This window comes from Triticum dicoccoides, chromosome 6B (genome assembly GCF_002162155.2).
Source record: "Triticum dicoccoides isolate Atlit2015 ecotype Zavitan chromosome 6B, WEW_v2.0, whole genome shotgun sequence".
Taxonomy (NCBI): Eukaryota; Viridiplantae; Streptophyta; class Magnoliopsida; order Poales; family Poaceae; genus Triticum; species Triticum dicoccoides.
Window position 1 is genome coordinate 223,643,513 of NC_041391.1, and position 15,252 is coordinate 223,658,764.

The following is a 15,252-nucleotide window of genomic DNA, read 5'->3' on the forward strand; positions in this document are numbered from 1 at the left end:
GGGTTAGACTTTTCCCAGTCTCGGTTTAGACGACAGTTGCGACTTTGACCTGCCGTCAGCGGGTCGTCATGGCACATGTGTCAATCGAGCTCCTCGTGGGCCCACATATATACATTCTGTACAGGCCTCAACGGCTGAGATCGATAGCCCGTAGGTCAGTCGTCAGTTTTTTTTTTCCACAGAATGTAGTCATCAGTTAATCACGGTACATGTGCACTCGAATATGTTCGTCAGGGAACAAATTAAGGAGCTGATATCTTATCTTTTAAAAGATGAACAGTTACAGGCGGCAGGCACGGCTAAAGAAAGAGACACATTTATTTGAGAAAACAACATGTGATCAATTAGGAGCGGCGACTTGACCAGCAGTGGTAGTAGTAGTACTATAGTACAGTAGATGCATGCATGGTGGTGGTTGCAGTCCCCAACTTTGCTTCCGAGACAAGCTAAGGCAAGGCGTCCAATCTAGAAGGAGGAGAAGATTCCTCGCTATCAAGCTGTTGCCGCTGCACTACAATACACACCGAAAGCTAAAACTATTTACATGCCTTCCGTTTCACATGCACCTAATCAACTGTAGCTGAACCTGTAAAGTAGTGTGGTGTGGCTACTATTACTACAACTAATTACTGTCTTAATCAGCTACCCTTGCTTCAGAGTTCAGCCCATCCCTCTCTACAGCAAGGCCAGCAAAAATTAACCTTCGAAACAGCAACCGTCGTCTTCCCAGAGCGGAGAAAGCAAAGCTGTGGATTGATGATAGCTTGCTGCTCTCGCTGGCTCTCTGATTAAGTGTACCTTAATTGATCAACGGGGTATAGGGGTGGAGTGGTGATGTGATCATCCGAAGTTGTAGCCATTGGGGGTGTTAGTGGAGGCCGGGCGGGGCAGCATCTGCGCCGCCTGGATGCTCTGCAGCAGCAGCCTGTCCTCGGCCGACGACTCGAACCCGTGCAGGAACGACATGTCCGCGCCGCCGCCTCCGTGCATGCCGCCGTAGTCGCCGTACTGCTGCTGCTGCTGCTGCGGCCGGAACAGCCGGCTCTGCTGCTGCTGCTGCTGCTGCAGGGACGAGGTAACAGCGGACGGGCGGTGGTGGCCGAGGTGGTCGAACGACATCACGGCCGAGCTCGGCGACGGGCGCACCGGCATGCCGCCGCCGAGGCCGTAGTCGCCGCCGCCCGCGCCGAAGCTGATCACGGGCCCGCCGCCCGCGCCAGCCGGGCCGTAGGGGCCGGAGGGGATGCCGGTGAACTGCTGCACCATGGCGCGGAAGTTGGTGGTGTCGGTGTTGAGCAGCGTGACGGGCGCCCGGCGCGACGCGCGGGACCTCCGCCGCGCCGGCTTGCCGACGCGGCCTCCCTCGACCCCGGGCGCCGACCTCGTGGGGCTCCCGCCGCCCGAGCCCCCGGACGTCGGGCTAGACACCGTCACCACGCTGCCCTCGGCCGTCGCGGCCCCATTGCCGCCGACGCCGTAGATGCCCGCCCAGTGGCCCATGTTCGCGCCGGTGTCACCCATGGCATGCAGTAGCACTGACCGCAGTAGGAGGGAGGAGTAGAGTTCTCGAGCCGAACGGGGAAGGCGTCTACTTATAGGAGACCCGCGACGAGTCAAAGGGGGTGCTCAGGGAGACAACTCACCGTTGGATGGAGAGGATGGGCGAATCGACGGCTGGCGCGGGTGTGGGGTCGCCTTCTGGAACGTGGCTGACCCGCGCGGTTTCCGCGAAGCGTCGCGCCCGAGGTGGCGGCCCAGTAGCGAACGGGTCGTTGGCGCGGGGCCCGCCCGCCCGCCCGCACCAGCGAGCCCCCGGCGATGGCGCCGTTAACTCGAGGCAGCTGAGCCGATTCCTACCTCCCCTACTCTCTCTCTCTCTCTAAAAGGAAAAAAAGATGTTTGAATTGGGTCGCCTGCGCCGGCTTGCGTTACGGAGTGGCGTCGCTGTTGGTGGCGCGCCCGCCGGAAGCACGGTCGGGCTCACCGCGGGCGGCGCGAGCAAGCTGGCGGTTCGCGACCACCGGTGCACCGCAAGCACGCGCGGCGCCGCCGTGTGTGGTGCACGTCCACTTGGGCCGGGCGTGCCGAATCGAGCACGCGCGTGGACGATCTCTGTCTCTTGTGAACGAGATCCGCGGGGCGCAAGGGTTTAGCCGGCAAACAGTGGTCGCTTTTCACGCTCCGTCGATGGGCTGTCCGCGCTTTACACAACATGCGTTCTTTTCATCTTTTTTTACGTGTGTGAACCGGCCGGGGGGCGAAGGAAGAAGAGAAGAGACGAGGGAATATCGTGGCACGCAGGCAAAGCGAGAACGGTCGACCGGGGCCGCCGCGAAGCTTCCACCAGCTAAAGGCCAAAGCCGACGGACGGCGACGTGCATGGCGGGACGTGCGCTGAAGCTGAAGCAAGCTAGCACCACTGTGGGTGCGCGCGCGCGCGCTGTGGCGTTCGTCGGCACGTGCCCCTTTGATCGGATCCCACTTGGACGATGAGGGATGTGCATGTCTACACTACACGGGCGGCCGGTGGATCGCGGGGAGGAATGCTATTGTAGTAGTATGTCTTTTACTCCGCCTCGGTGGTTCAAATGCACCGGGAACAAAAACTCCATGTCCACCGGACATTTCACAGGACATTCACAGGACATTCGGATGCACGGAACAACAACTCCATGTCCATAACAATGATCGGCTAGAATTAGAGGAAACAGGCTAAACCATAAGGCCAAGGGCATGAACTCTACCCACTGAGGCTCCTTTGATTCAAAGGAATTGCATAGGATGTTAGTAGGATTTGAACCCTTAGGAATTTTTTCCGTGATGCTCGTTTGATTCGTAGGATTGACACCCTTAGGAATTTTTCATAGGATCCATTTGTACTACATTTTGGAGAAATATTTCCATCCACTCAAACCTCTTTGTAGGATTCCTTTGTTTTCCCCGCGCTATCAAACATTCTTTCAAATCCTTAGGATACTAGGGACATGTCATCCTATTCCTGCATTTTTTTTTATTCCTTCATTTTGGCAATCCTACGAATCAAAGAGGCCCTGACTATTAATAAACGGTGAAACAAGCAAACAAATGCACCGCCAACTCACCAAGCACATTGACACGCCAATGAATGACAACGAAATAGTCCCCACACGTGTCATGGCATCCTCACACCCTTCATTGAGTGAGCCAGATCCGGCGTGGCCATCCCAAGGAGGGAGGTGAAGATCCCAACAGGCTTCCGAGGAAGCACATAAGATATAATGATCATGCACCTATCATCCTCACACATATATTTTGTCTTGTTAGTTTGAGAAAAGAATGTGGCAAAAGACATCACAAGATTAGAACTAAGTGGTAAAATATGACAAGAGCTTTTAAATGAGATACCTGTTGGCATAAGCCGTGACTTGATGAGTTGATGGTGAAAGATGAAATTTACTCAAAGAAGTCGTATGCAAAAAATGAGAGTTAAAAGTGCACATTCAACCGAACTTGTGTGGGCATATGACCCTTGCTAGGTAAGCCAATTTTAAAACGTCTTGAACTTTTAAACTTGTATCGTTGTGACTATATAAGCCGGTTGATTTATTCATTTTCCCGTGTAAGTCAATTTTGTCACTCGTTTGATGGGCCATTCTTTCCCCTCAAGACCCTCATTTTCTTGTTCCTCTTCCAGCGGCTTGCCTCCATGCCTCTTCTTCGGCTCCAAGGTCGCGCCTTGCTACCACTCGATGCACTGTCCCTACCTCCGACGAGGTTCGCATAATCCGTGCGGGGATAAACAACTAAAGGCCCTCCTCCTCCACCCACAACGGTCAAGCCCCCGCCCCACTCCATCTCCATTTACGACTCATTCCCTGCCCGGCCTCGAAGTTCCACCTTGCCTCCTTTCCTTCTGCGTGAAAATCGGCTTTACACCAAATGTTTTTTTATGGTGACTTACACCAATTCAAGTTTGAGACCCCTTACAAATAGCAAACGCGAGCTTGTATACGACGCCAAACATGCGTTTGCGGACAGAGCCCAAACTCCCAACATGTTTGTGTAAAGACAACAGTGCATAGAAGTCTGCTTGGTTGCACTGGCCGGTCAACAAGATTTGGTGCGGCCAAAAACGACATGCTTTGCCGTCATTACGAGTATTTTTATTTTTGATCATCCGAGTTTGCACGGCTCTGACTAGTTGAAGGTCAAAGGAAATTAGACCCTCTCTAGTGGTTGGTGGTTTCAGTTGGTTCAACGCGATCGTGACTGCCCAGCACATATGGATGCATTTACAAAAAGAAAAGTTAATTGGCAACGTGTATAAAACATCCTACTACGTGGCCACATGTACATGTTGTCTTGTTTTTGGGTACAATCCTCTAATTAATTTAGTTAATACGTATAGGCGTCGAGAGAGGGAGAGAAATAATGAAGAAGAGATATGCAGGATGCAGCTCTGCATGTCCCGGCTCGGCTCGGCTCGGCCCAAGGCAGCGGAAAGGAGCGGCACGGCTTCGGTGGCGGCTGGGCCCATAAGCCGACGGACCGGCGACGTATACGTATGAGCTGACGTGATGGCACGAGTCAAGGAGTTGACTCGATATTCTTTCCTGGCATTATTCTACTGCTAGCGGAGAAGACAGTACTACCAGCGTTCTCAACAATCAACACTTTGATTACTGTTGTTAAGCAGCGTTGTTTTAGTTTAAATTTAAACTAAAACAGCATCACTTATACTGGGTCTATTCCAGAATGAAATATACGACCACCACTGTTTGAGTTCAAGCTTAATTGGCCTAACAAAAGGAACAAGCTTAACCTACGCGACACAAGACCGACACTTATAATCCACATCATTCAGACCCTCTTTTTCGTTTGTAGTATGATTTGGATTTTGCGAGCACTCCAGTATGTACATATTCCAGTATGTATATCCCACTAGCACGAAAAAGCTGTATGTCGAAGTCGAGTGAAGATCGCACCATCTCGCGCCCGTTTGTCCGGTTCCTCGGAGAAAACGACCCGTCGCGTTGCAGTTTTACCACATGTGGGTTTAGGACAAACGCAAGAAAATCCAGAGGATGGTGAAAGGATAAGGGCTTGGTTAGGTTAGGATTTGGTGCGGGGCGGGCCCCCGCCAGGAACTTGGTTGACCTTCCAGCCCTTGATTGGCGGGGAGGAAGGAGGCAAGGAACCGGTCAAGATGGCTCACTGGCTAGCTAACTTAACTGCCCCCAACTTCGGGTACTCAGTGCAGTCTGCCGGAGTCTGAGGCTAGAGCATCCAAGTAAGTGTAAAAGAGTAGGGTGGTTGCTAAGCGTACACGTTCAAAGGCTACGCGCCCTACGATCGGGTCCCGTTGAAAGTTCAAGTCGCACTTGTGCGGCCGCGTGAATTTTCAACATTTGCATTCGTGCATGTGCGTATATATAATGTCGTGTGTTGATCGGCAGGTCTAAGCCCGTGCCTGGACGTTTCTGAATGGGGTCCATCCAAGGATCCTCTTAACCAGGCAGCCGGCAAAGGAGGAACATTTTCCTTTTTGAATGTTTTGATGACTTGCTGGCCACGGTTGCCGCGCGGTAGAAACGTTTTACTATAATTAAAAGGCACCGGTGAAATGTCGTGCAGTATCATTCTTCGAAACTGTATTCTGCATACTTGGATTCTTCGAAGCTTTTGGCTCAAAATTCTAGGGAAAAAAGGATGTACGGAAATCCGGATGGACAACATATCTTCAGAAAAAAGAAAAGAAACATAGTCTTTCTTAAGTACGATACCGCGTAACTTTTGCATACGTAGTCAAATTGTCAAAGGGGCAAAACTTTGCTTAATTACTAGAGTAGAATTTGAGTTCATTACAGACTTAGGGTGCAAGCATCCCATGATGTGCGAGTAACACGGTAGACAGACGTCACGCTGAGGTTGAAAACCCACTTGACTTATGTTTCTACATAAATCAAGTTCACAGAACCCAAATCAGTCCTCAAACTGAAATCTGCAACATCTGGAAATCGCGGACTAGAGAAGATAATGCTTCCTATATGTGCTTCTGAACCTTTATCATCTTTGCTGTTGCTACATTCATCACGAAATGTAATTTTCCATGCATATAAAAAGACGTGGCCTTGATGTTTTTTCACAGGCCTGGAGTACCAATCATATCAAGTCGACTGGAGGTGATTCAAGGAAAGAAGCAAGAACAGAGGTAGATTAGGCTTTCGTTGTCTGAGAAGATCTGTTTACCATGTACTCCCTCCGTTCCTAAATATAAGTCTTTGTAGAAATTTCACTATAAACCACATACGGATGTATATAGATGCATTGTATGTGTAGATTCATTCATTTTGCTTCGTATGTAGTCCACGTAGTGAAATCTCTACAAAAACTTATATTTAGGAACGGAGGGAGTCGTATACAGCTCGCGAGACAGCGAATTCGCTGACTGCAAAAGGTCGCTGAAACGTGCTGTCTTGGCTCCAACTAATGCAACATCAACAGCAAAAATTCCAACTAAAAAAACCCAGCAAAATTCCACCCTGACCACAGAGATTTTTCACCATCACAAGAACCACACACATATATGGAATATCGTATATATAATAATGATAACAAAATGTGGAATAGTACAAAACACATCAACGGATGAAAAGAAGTAGGAGTAGCTTACTTGCCCCAATCGCTATCGGCATCGATTTGTTTTGAATTTAATTCTGTGGGCTTCTTGTTTCCTGCACAGCATGCATCCCACCACAACACGGCAGAACACGGCACAACAGCGATGACTGAAACCTACCTCTGCTTCCATGCCAACAGGTATCCAATCGCACGTTGCCACGGCACAGATCAGGTGATCTGGGTTCACAAGAAACCTGACACCCGGGTGAGGCATCTCCATCACAATAATCTGGTCAATTTGGCATGCAGTGTACTACTGTGATTCTGTTTGGATGCATGCATGCACGCAGCACCCAGCATTTGCAGCCATATGTTTCAGATGATGGTTGTGCACAGAATTGATGCCCCTAAAGCTCCGAAGAGATGTAACCATGTACATGAACCTGCTTTACCCAGCTAAAGCATGCAGACGACGCGAGAAGTCAACAATAAGCAAAGCCTTTCGGTGCAAAGTTATGCCCGCTGATCAACTCCTTTTCCTCAGCCTGCACCACAACCCGTTCTTTGTGTGAATCGTCGCGCCTGTCACCATCTCTACTTCATCGGGCGAGCCTCGCAGCTCCACGTCAAACTTTTGCAATAGCAGGGCCAAGGCCACTGTTGACTCCAGGAGCGCGAATTGGTCTCCCACGCATTTGCGTGGTCCTCCGCCGAAGGGGAGGAAAGCAAAGTCTGCTATAATCTGGCAAATGAAGTTTGATGAGGTCTTAGTTTCTTCAAGAAAGAAAGAGGTCTATCAGTAGGATAGAATGACGAGACAAATGTTCAGGCATACCTCGTTCGGATACATCGCGCCAGGACTCCGGTCAGGATCAAACCCAGCCCACCCTTCTATGTTCTCATCCTTCTTTGGGACTGTAAACCTCTCTGGTTCAAACTCATTTGGCCTATCCCAAAAGTACGGGGACCTATGGAGATTGTATATCTGCAGTGCCAGCATTTTCACATAAGACAAACTTCTCAAGGAGAACAGAATAAAGTTTGGAGTCGATCATGAAGGTAACTTATATTGGTACCAAAACTATGAATATCTGAAAGAAAGAACCAGCTTAAATTTGCCAATTCCCCATCTTACCGAAAGAAATATATCGGTTCCTGCTGGTATTTCGTATCCCTCTTTCGCTCCGTTGTACCCACCTATGAATTTGTGTGCATTAATTTTAATAACACGAGTCAGGTATCACATCGCATGCCCTTTGATATCTGGCACATGTTTTTCTGATTGTTGGGAGAAAGCTGTGTGTATTAAAGAGAAGATGGAACCTGGCAATTTATCAGGCCGGAGAGAACGCCTGATTAACAATGGGGGTTGAGGATACAAGCGAAGAGCTTCAACAATGATTAATCTTATGTACCTAGAGCACATCATGAATGCAGTATGTGAAATTTAGAAACATTTATGGCGCATTAATACAGTAAAACTCTTACTATCACATGGTAAGAAAGCGCTAGTGATTTTGCAAGCATATAATGTGCAAAATATACGATGATTTTGTAAAAATTGACACCTGAAAAAAAATAGTGAATAGAAGAATAAAACATAGTTCAATTTACAAGAAATGGTAACATAAGTAACATACTCCAATTTCTTGAGCTTTTCTGCAGTGATTACCCCATCGATCAGTACAGAATCAATCTCTGCCTGGGCTTTTCTCATCTTCGTGGGATTCTGTATCGACATACAGTATATTGTATGATATTCACAATTTAAAGTTAGTTATCTGTTCATGTCAGTTAAAATGTGTACCTGGGCCAGTAGAAAAATAGACCATGTCAGAACAGCCGCAGTTGTTTCATGTCCGGCGATAAGCATTGTCATAAGATCATCTCGAAGCTATCACAAACCAAGAAATTTGTCAATTTATTTGCCTGATTCAAGCAGAAATACAAAGTAAAACTTCGAAGGATATTAAAACATTGGAAACTCCCTGTGCTGGAAGAAATAAATGGTGCAATGAACAAGTTATAGATGTTCCATTCTTACCAAATTAAACATTACATGGGCGATTTACCTGGCGGTCGTCAACATCAGCTCCCCGCATGTCAACAAGGAACCTCAGTAAGCTGGCATCCTACAAATATAATGGCAACATTACGAACTGCCAAACTACCATAGTTATTTTGTAAAGCAACCTGATAAGACCAGCATGACCCAACAAAATCAGGACTAATAGGAACCAACCTTCAATGATGAGTAGTCTCTCTGCTGGAGTTTTTCCACATCAGCTTCCTATAAAAAGCAATGTTGAATTTACTACAAGTTCCAGAAAAAGGCACCATGCATGACTAAGTTTCTGTTGGCACAAACCTGTCTTGTTTCTTTTGCATTTTTAATAAGATCATCAAGGCAATCATTGATAACCTTGAGGTCACTGCGGAACTTCCGCTGTCTTTGCACTATCCATTGAGTTAAAGGAAGATTCCAGTAAGGGATGTAAAAGGTGGATCGATGCTCAGCTTCAAAAAGAGTACCATATACTGCCTGCACAATAGACATAGAAACCCCACAAAGAAGGGCCGACAAAATAAGCAGAAGAGCATTAGTCATGTCTATTCATCCTAAATATGCAAGATGAGTATTCTTCTGTACTTTTACTCAATTTTGAAAACCAGAACAGATGCACTTATCATGAAGAAATTATCATCAGATAGTATAACTACATAGATATCACACCAACCTTGATTACAGGAGATTCCTTATTAACAGAGTCAAAATCAAAATTGAACACTCCCAAGCCAATTATGTCGAGAGCCAAATTGGAGAATTCCTCTTCAAGGTTCACTGTGGTAGATTTGTCACCACGGTCTCCCTTTTCAATAAGTGCTTCAAGTTTCAATATGGTTCTCTCTGAACATTTGGTAAATACTCTCACCATAGCTTCTATGAATAAGGCATGGAACCCAGGAGTTATAACTGCAGAACACACAGAATGGGTAAGTTGCACTATTACAAAATGCAGTGGTGAAGCCACGGTCAAGCTTGTGCGGTCATCTGACCACACAAGATTTTGGCAAAACCCTTAGATTCGAGTAAAAAATATGCAAAAGCTAGTATAAAAGTTGCAAACACACATGTATTTGATATCACAAGTTTAAATTGACACCATATGCTTGTTTTCTTGGCACCGCCACTGACAAAATGTTTTGTGAATGCAAACACGAGATAGGTTCACGTAGGCTCTGCAATAGTTTAATTATGTTGAAAAGTTGCGCCATAAGGTAACTCCCATTTATGATAATATTTCATAAATCATGCTAGTTGGCTCAACAGTCCAAAGAAGCGGTAGGAGCCTAGGACCAATTAGCAGGACTGGAGCTACTATCATAAAGCATACACAGGTAAACTCTATTTTTGAAAGATAAGTTAACCTTTGGTTGTCAGGTTGAAAAAAGCATGAACAGGATAATGGATTCATATCAATGGACAACAGTCAATCTGCTTCTATTGACTAACAGGAACTTATACTGGTGTACAGAACATGAAGTATGAATGCACTCAAGGAAGCCTTAGAAGTGCAAATATGATTCAAAATCCAACCTTCTAACCTTTTCTCCTTTGCTTCCAGGTATCAAGGTCAGCAGGTATAAGACCCTTCCCCATTATTGGTTCTAGAATTTCAGCGAGAACTCCCTGATTTCAAGTAGAAAAGTATGTAAGAAAGTAAGCTACTAGATTAATCCAGCAGTTATTCCTTACATGTATTTTTTTTTGCGGGGAATTTCCTTGCATGTATTTAATACTGTTATATGCACAGTTCAGTCACGGGAAAACAACATATGCTACAAATAAGTTGCCAACCATTATCGTCCAAGCTTATCTACAGTTTCAGATGATCTGTGTACTCATTTACATACGTTCACACAGTATGTATTAGAAAGCATACCTTATCATAAGAGAAAGCATTTTCTCGTAGGATGTATCTAGCAACAATTGGATCAGAGACGACAACAAATGATTTGGGTCCAAAAGCAAGTTTGTAGACGGAACCGTGCTGCAAGGATAACAGGATATGTTAGCATAGCAGAGTTTTCCTCATGGTTGCTTGATTATGAACCTAACAATAAAGTAGTTACAACCAAATGAAATTCTATCATATGACAGCAGCACAACTCGATCAAAAAGACCAGACATAAACTATTAGTATTCACCTTGTGATGCTCCTGCTACTACTGCTTTTCTTTTTATCTCGGCATGCAGCTCATAAGGGCATATTTTTTCACTTTTATATGCAACTGCAGTATTTCTGAATAGGGCTGTGAGAGGCCACATGTTATATGACTTGCATGGTGCATACAAATATACCAAATCGAGAAGTTCGTTTTAATGTTGATGAACGCCCTGTTAAATGATGTTATGCGATTTTTTAATCTGAAGGTGAGATGTCAACAAACAGAAGGTTTTCTGAGAGGGTATGATTAGCAATGTACACTGCATATAAGGAGGCCTGATGAAAAAAATCAATGGCATGATTCAAATAAATATGGTTTGAATGGAGTTAGAAAATGGTAATCAGATTATTACCATGCAGGTGGTCATCTGGTCAAGAGTACCAAATTTGTGGAATTATATCATGCAAGTATTCACTCAACGACTCAAATATCATGTACACACGCCACGCGTATGTACTATTCGCAGAGTGCAACTAATACATGCTTCCAGTAAGCAGAACAAAGCACTGCAATAAAAAGAGTAAGCAACACGAGACAGAACGGGATAAGCACCTCGAGGAACCAATCATAGAGCGAATAGAAAAGGGGCCGGTCGAACAGGTCAGTGACAGCACCTTCGGCAACCGGCATATTCTTGAGGTTGCCGCCAGCGAGCAAATTGGTGAGAAGGTTGCTGGCGTTGTCAAACAAGTTCCTCTTAGGCTTGGTGGTTTTGTCAACTCCGGGCGACTGGCATCTGCATAAGCACCAACAGTAAGGGCTAGGCACAGATTGAACTCTGCAAAAACAAAACCTGGTAATTTGGCAGGCGCCGGCACTACCAAATTCTTTGAGTACCACGTTTCACATAAAGGAAACCACCAAGCATTATATTTTAATCAATTAATGGGTCAACCAACAGAGAGCTGATAGACCACCAAGCATTATTAATTATAATGCACTGTACTAAGTAAAGAAGGATGAATGTGCAGAGTTAAGCTGCCTGCTCATCGTGGGCAGCTGCAGGGTTTAATCGGCAGTTACTTCAAACAAATAGCTATAATTTGACGGGGCTTAGCAGGGCACACGGTGCAGGGGCGATCGATCGAACGCCTGGTGGGCAGGGCACACGGCCGACTAAGTGGAGAGGTGTGGAGTGTGAGGCCGGGGATGGCGTCCGTACCTGATGGGGAGGAGGCGGCTCCTCCCGTGAGCTGCCGACGAGGAGGGGTAGGTGGAGGCGAGGCGAGGCGTGCCGGTGCTGGACCTCGGGAGGAGCGTGGCGGCGGTGGCCGCGCTCATGGCCATGGCGCTGGAGCGGCACTCTCGCAGTGGGAGAAGGTTCGACGGGCGCTGGCGTCGTGGCGGAGTCAAACGATAGATAAGGTGCCTCGTCCGGTAGCGTGGCTAGACTAGTGTGTGCGCGCCATGTGAGATCGCCGTCCGCGCCGCTGGTTGGAGATCACGCGGCGTCCGTCGGATCGGAGGACGGTGGCGTCTGGTCGGTCGGAGGAGCGCCGGTTGCCCGCCTACCACGGAACGTGGCATGGCCGGTGTTTATTGGATTCCAGTGGGTGGGCCCGCTAGCGCCAGAGGTGGCACGACACCGCACGCGTCAGTCAGTGGGTGCTCCACCGGAAGGGGTTGAGATCCTCTGCTGTAATACACCATGCTGTACTGCGGATGACATATGGGACCGGGTCCACATGTCAGTGACACTACAGCAACGTACAGTACTGCAGAGGATCCTGACCCCACCGGAAGATATCAGATGATACCAAGGCTTACGTAATACTCCCTCCGTTCCAAAATATAGCGCGTCCTCGGTTTCTGTGCTTCAACTTTGACCATTAATTTAATCAACAAGACCGACTGCGGCGGGCGAAAAAATTATACCAATGAATTCGTATTTAAAAAAAGTTTTTAATTATATAATTTTTGATCCCGCCGCAGTCGGTCTCGTGGGTTAAATTTATGGTCAAAGTTGAACCTCGAAAAGCGTGGGCGCGCTATATTTTGGAACGGAGGGAGTAGTATATACCATGATACGGGCTCCCGAGAACCGTTGAATCCAGAATCGATGGCTACCGGAAGCTTTTGAACATTTCACAAAAAAATTCATCTTAGCACTTTAGATGCCGTCAGATCTGAGATCCAACGACCGAGAAACCCGTATCATGGTATCACCTGAAATTTTTCCGGTGCTCCACTACGTCGACGAGGAATTCCTCCTAACAAAAACACTTTTTCTTAAAACGCAGGCAAACGAGGCGAAAAATCATCACAAGAGCCCATAAAATTAGCTCACGCATGTACACTTGAGCTACCCACACTTGTTGTCGAGAAGAAAAACCACCTTCGATGTTGCCATTTAGTGTCGTTGCCATAATTTTTTTTTAGAACATAGACGTCAGGGACGTTCGGCTTTAAATTAATAAAGCCCACAACATAGGTAGTGTATCTCGACCACACAAACAACACACGACACCAGACATAAGTCGAGCAAGGTTTAGGGAACAGCAACCGGAGGCGGAGTAAAGTGCGTTACAAGGCGCTACCGGCCTAGCCAAAAGAGCACGCAGGCTCAGCGGAAACTACGACCAAAAGGGGCTGCCCATCCCTATGCGGCAGCAGACGACGCGGACGACGGGGCACGGGACTCCGAGTAGACTGAGCGAAGACGACAAAGAGCATGGCGATGGAGATCAGAGTCCTGCTGTCTTCCCAGCGGTGCCCAATGCTGCAAGAACACGATGCATTTGAAGATTACGTCAGCGGGATGCGAGGGAAACACGCCCTCAATAGTAAACTTGTTATGAATATGCCAAATAGCCCATAACATGGCCGCGACACTTGTCCACATGACCCGACGAGCCGGGCCTTGAACCAAAGACAAGGAAGACACTAGCGCGGAGCGGGAGCGTGGATCCCAATCCACGCCCGCGGCCTCACGGACCGCGCTCCAGGCAAAGCGCGCCAATGAGCACCGGAAGAAGGCGTGGTCAGCATCTTCCGGAGCCCCACACAAAGCACAAGGGCCAGAGGCGGGGCCGTTGCGCTTAGCAAGGTTGATAGAGGTAGGAAGACGGTCTTGGCAGAGGTTCCAGAGGAAGACCTTGATCTTGAGGGGAATTTTAGCCTTCCAAAGCCCCGAGGCAGCCGAAGGGACATGACCGCGGGTAAGCTCTCTGTATAGGGAGTTGACAGAGAATTTGCCAGAGCCAGAAAGTCTCCACGAGACCGAGTCCGCGGTGTCCGACAAGCAGACATCTGCTATCAAAGCCTGAAGGCGATCCCAATCCACCAACTCCGTCCCCGATAGTTCTCTTCTGAAGTTGATAGAGGGTGGGGAGGAGCTAAGAGCCGAAGCAACCATTTGGTTGGGCTCGACAGCTATGGAGTAGAGTTGGCGGAACTCCAACCATAGAGGTTGTTGGCCAATCCAAAGATCGAGCCAAAAGCGCGTGGAGCGCCCATTGTTGACCGCAAACTTCGCGCCCCTGGCGAAGAAGGGTTTGAGGGCTTGTATGGAGTTCCAGAAGGGGGACCCAAGAGAAACCGCCTCGAAGAAATTCTCGTTCGGGAAGTATTTCGCACGAAGGAGGTCGACCCAGAGGCCAGTCTCACCCTGAGACATCTTCCAGATCCATTTGCACATGAGTGCAATGTTCATCAACTTGGAGTTGATGATCCCGAGCCCCCCCTGGGCTTTAGGTCTACAAACGGCCTGCTATTTAACCATATGGTACTTCCGTTTAGGTCCCGCTCCTTCCCAAAAGAAACGCGACCGTGGAGTATCCATTTTAGTGTGCACCCCATCAGCCAGCAAGAACAAACCCATGGCAAACATAGGTAGGGATGAGAGCCTGGGATTAGTTAAGATTAGTCTAGCCCCTGAAGACATGAATCTACCTCTCCACGAACAAACCCTGTCCGCAACCTTGGAGGTGAGAGGTTCCCAATCGGCGATCGAACATTTCTTCGCCGCGATCGGGAGGCCGAGGTAAGTAAACGGAAACTGGCCAAGTTTACAGTTAAGCAAGTTAGCGACCCGTTGACTTTCGGCCGCGTCCATCCCTATGGACACCACTTCACACTTGTGGAAGTTGATTTTAAGCCCTGACATAAGTTCAAAACACAGCAGAATGGCCTTGACCGTTGCGATACTGTGTGTGTCTGGCTCGAAGAGGAGAAGTGTGTCATCCGCGTATTGCAGGTGTGACACACCCCCCGGAATAAGATTGCCCACCACTCCCCTGATGTGGCCGGCCAAACGAGATCTGTCTAGCATGGCGCCCAAGGCGTCCGCCACAAAGTTAAACAACAACGACGAGGCCGGGTCCCCTTGACGCAACCCACGCTTGTTGCGGAAGAAGTTCCCTACTTCTCCGTTCACCGCAATCGCCGTTTGGCCCCCTAAGACCAATTGCATCATGCGATGAA

The 15,252-nt window shown here is 47.9% G+C and overlaps 2 protein-coding genes across 2 annotated transcripts; both read right to left on the reverse strand.

Moving 5' to 3' along the window:
- Positions 1-242: 242 nt before the first annotated feature.
- Positions 243-1,559, reverse strand: LOC119325538 (VQ motif-containing protein 22-like). Its single transcript, XM_037599271.1, has one exon. The coding sequence runs from the start codon at positions 1,519-1,521 to the stop codon at positions 841-843; it is 681 nt and encodes a 226-aa protein (XP_037455168.1). The 5' UTR covers positions 1,522-1,559; the 3' UTR covers positions 243-840.
- Positions 1,560-6,550: 4,991 nt separating this feature from the next.
- LOC119322746 (cytochrome P450 97B2, chloroplastic-like) lies at positions 6,551-12,297 on the reverse strand. Its single transcript, XM_037596255.1, has 14 exons — positions 11,993-12,297; positions 11,383-11,566; positions 10,545-10,652; positions 10,207-10,291; positions 9,339-9,574; positions 8,969-9,142; positions 8,843-8,890; positions 8,673-8,732; positions 8,408-8,494; positions 8,241-8,329; positions 7,924-8,015; positions 7,736-7,797; positions 7,436-7,585; positions 6,551-7,342 (listed from the first exon to the last, which is right to left on the reverse strand). Exons 1-14 carry the CDS (start codon positions 12,115-12,117, stop codon positions 7,127-7,129), a joined length of 1,716 nt encoding a protein of 571 aa, XP_037452152.1. The 5' UTR covers positions 12,118-12,297; the 3' UTR covers positions 6,551-7,126.
- Between the last annotated feature and the right edge of the window lie 2,955 nt (positions 12,298-15,252).

Excerpts from the sequence above, each read along its gene's own strand:
- LOC119325538 (XM_037599271.1), bottom strand. The coding sequence starts at position 1,521 with ATGGGTGACACCGGCGCGAACATGGGCCACTGGGCGGGCATCTACGGC.
- LOC119322746 (XM_037596255.1), bottom strand. The coding sequence starts at position 12,117 with ATGGCCATGAGCGCGGCCACCGCCGCCACGCTCCTCCCGAGGTCCAGC. Across the intron at positions 9,575-10,206 it reads CTGGAAGCAAAGGAGAAAAG|TTATAACTCCTGGGTTCCAT; the intron begins GTTAGAAGGTTG and ends TGTGTTCTGCAG. Across the intron at positions 8,330-8,407 it reads CTATTTTTCTACTGGCCCAG|AATCCCACGAAGATGAGAAA; the intron begins GTACACATTTTA and ends ATGTCGATACAG.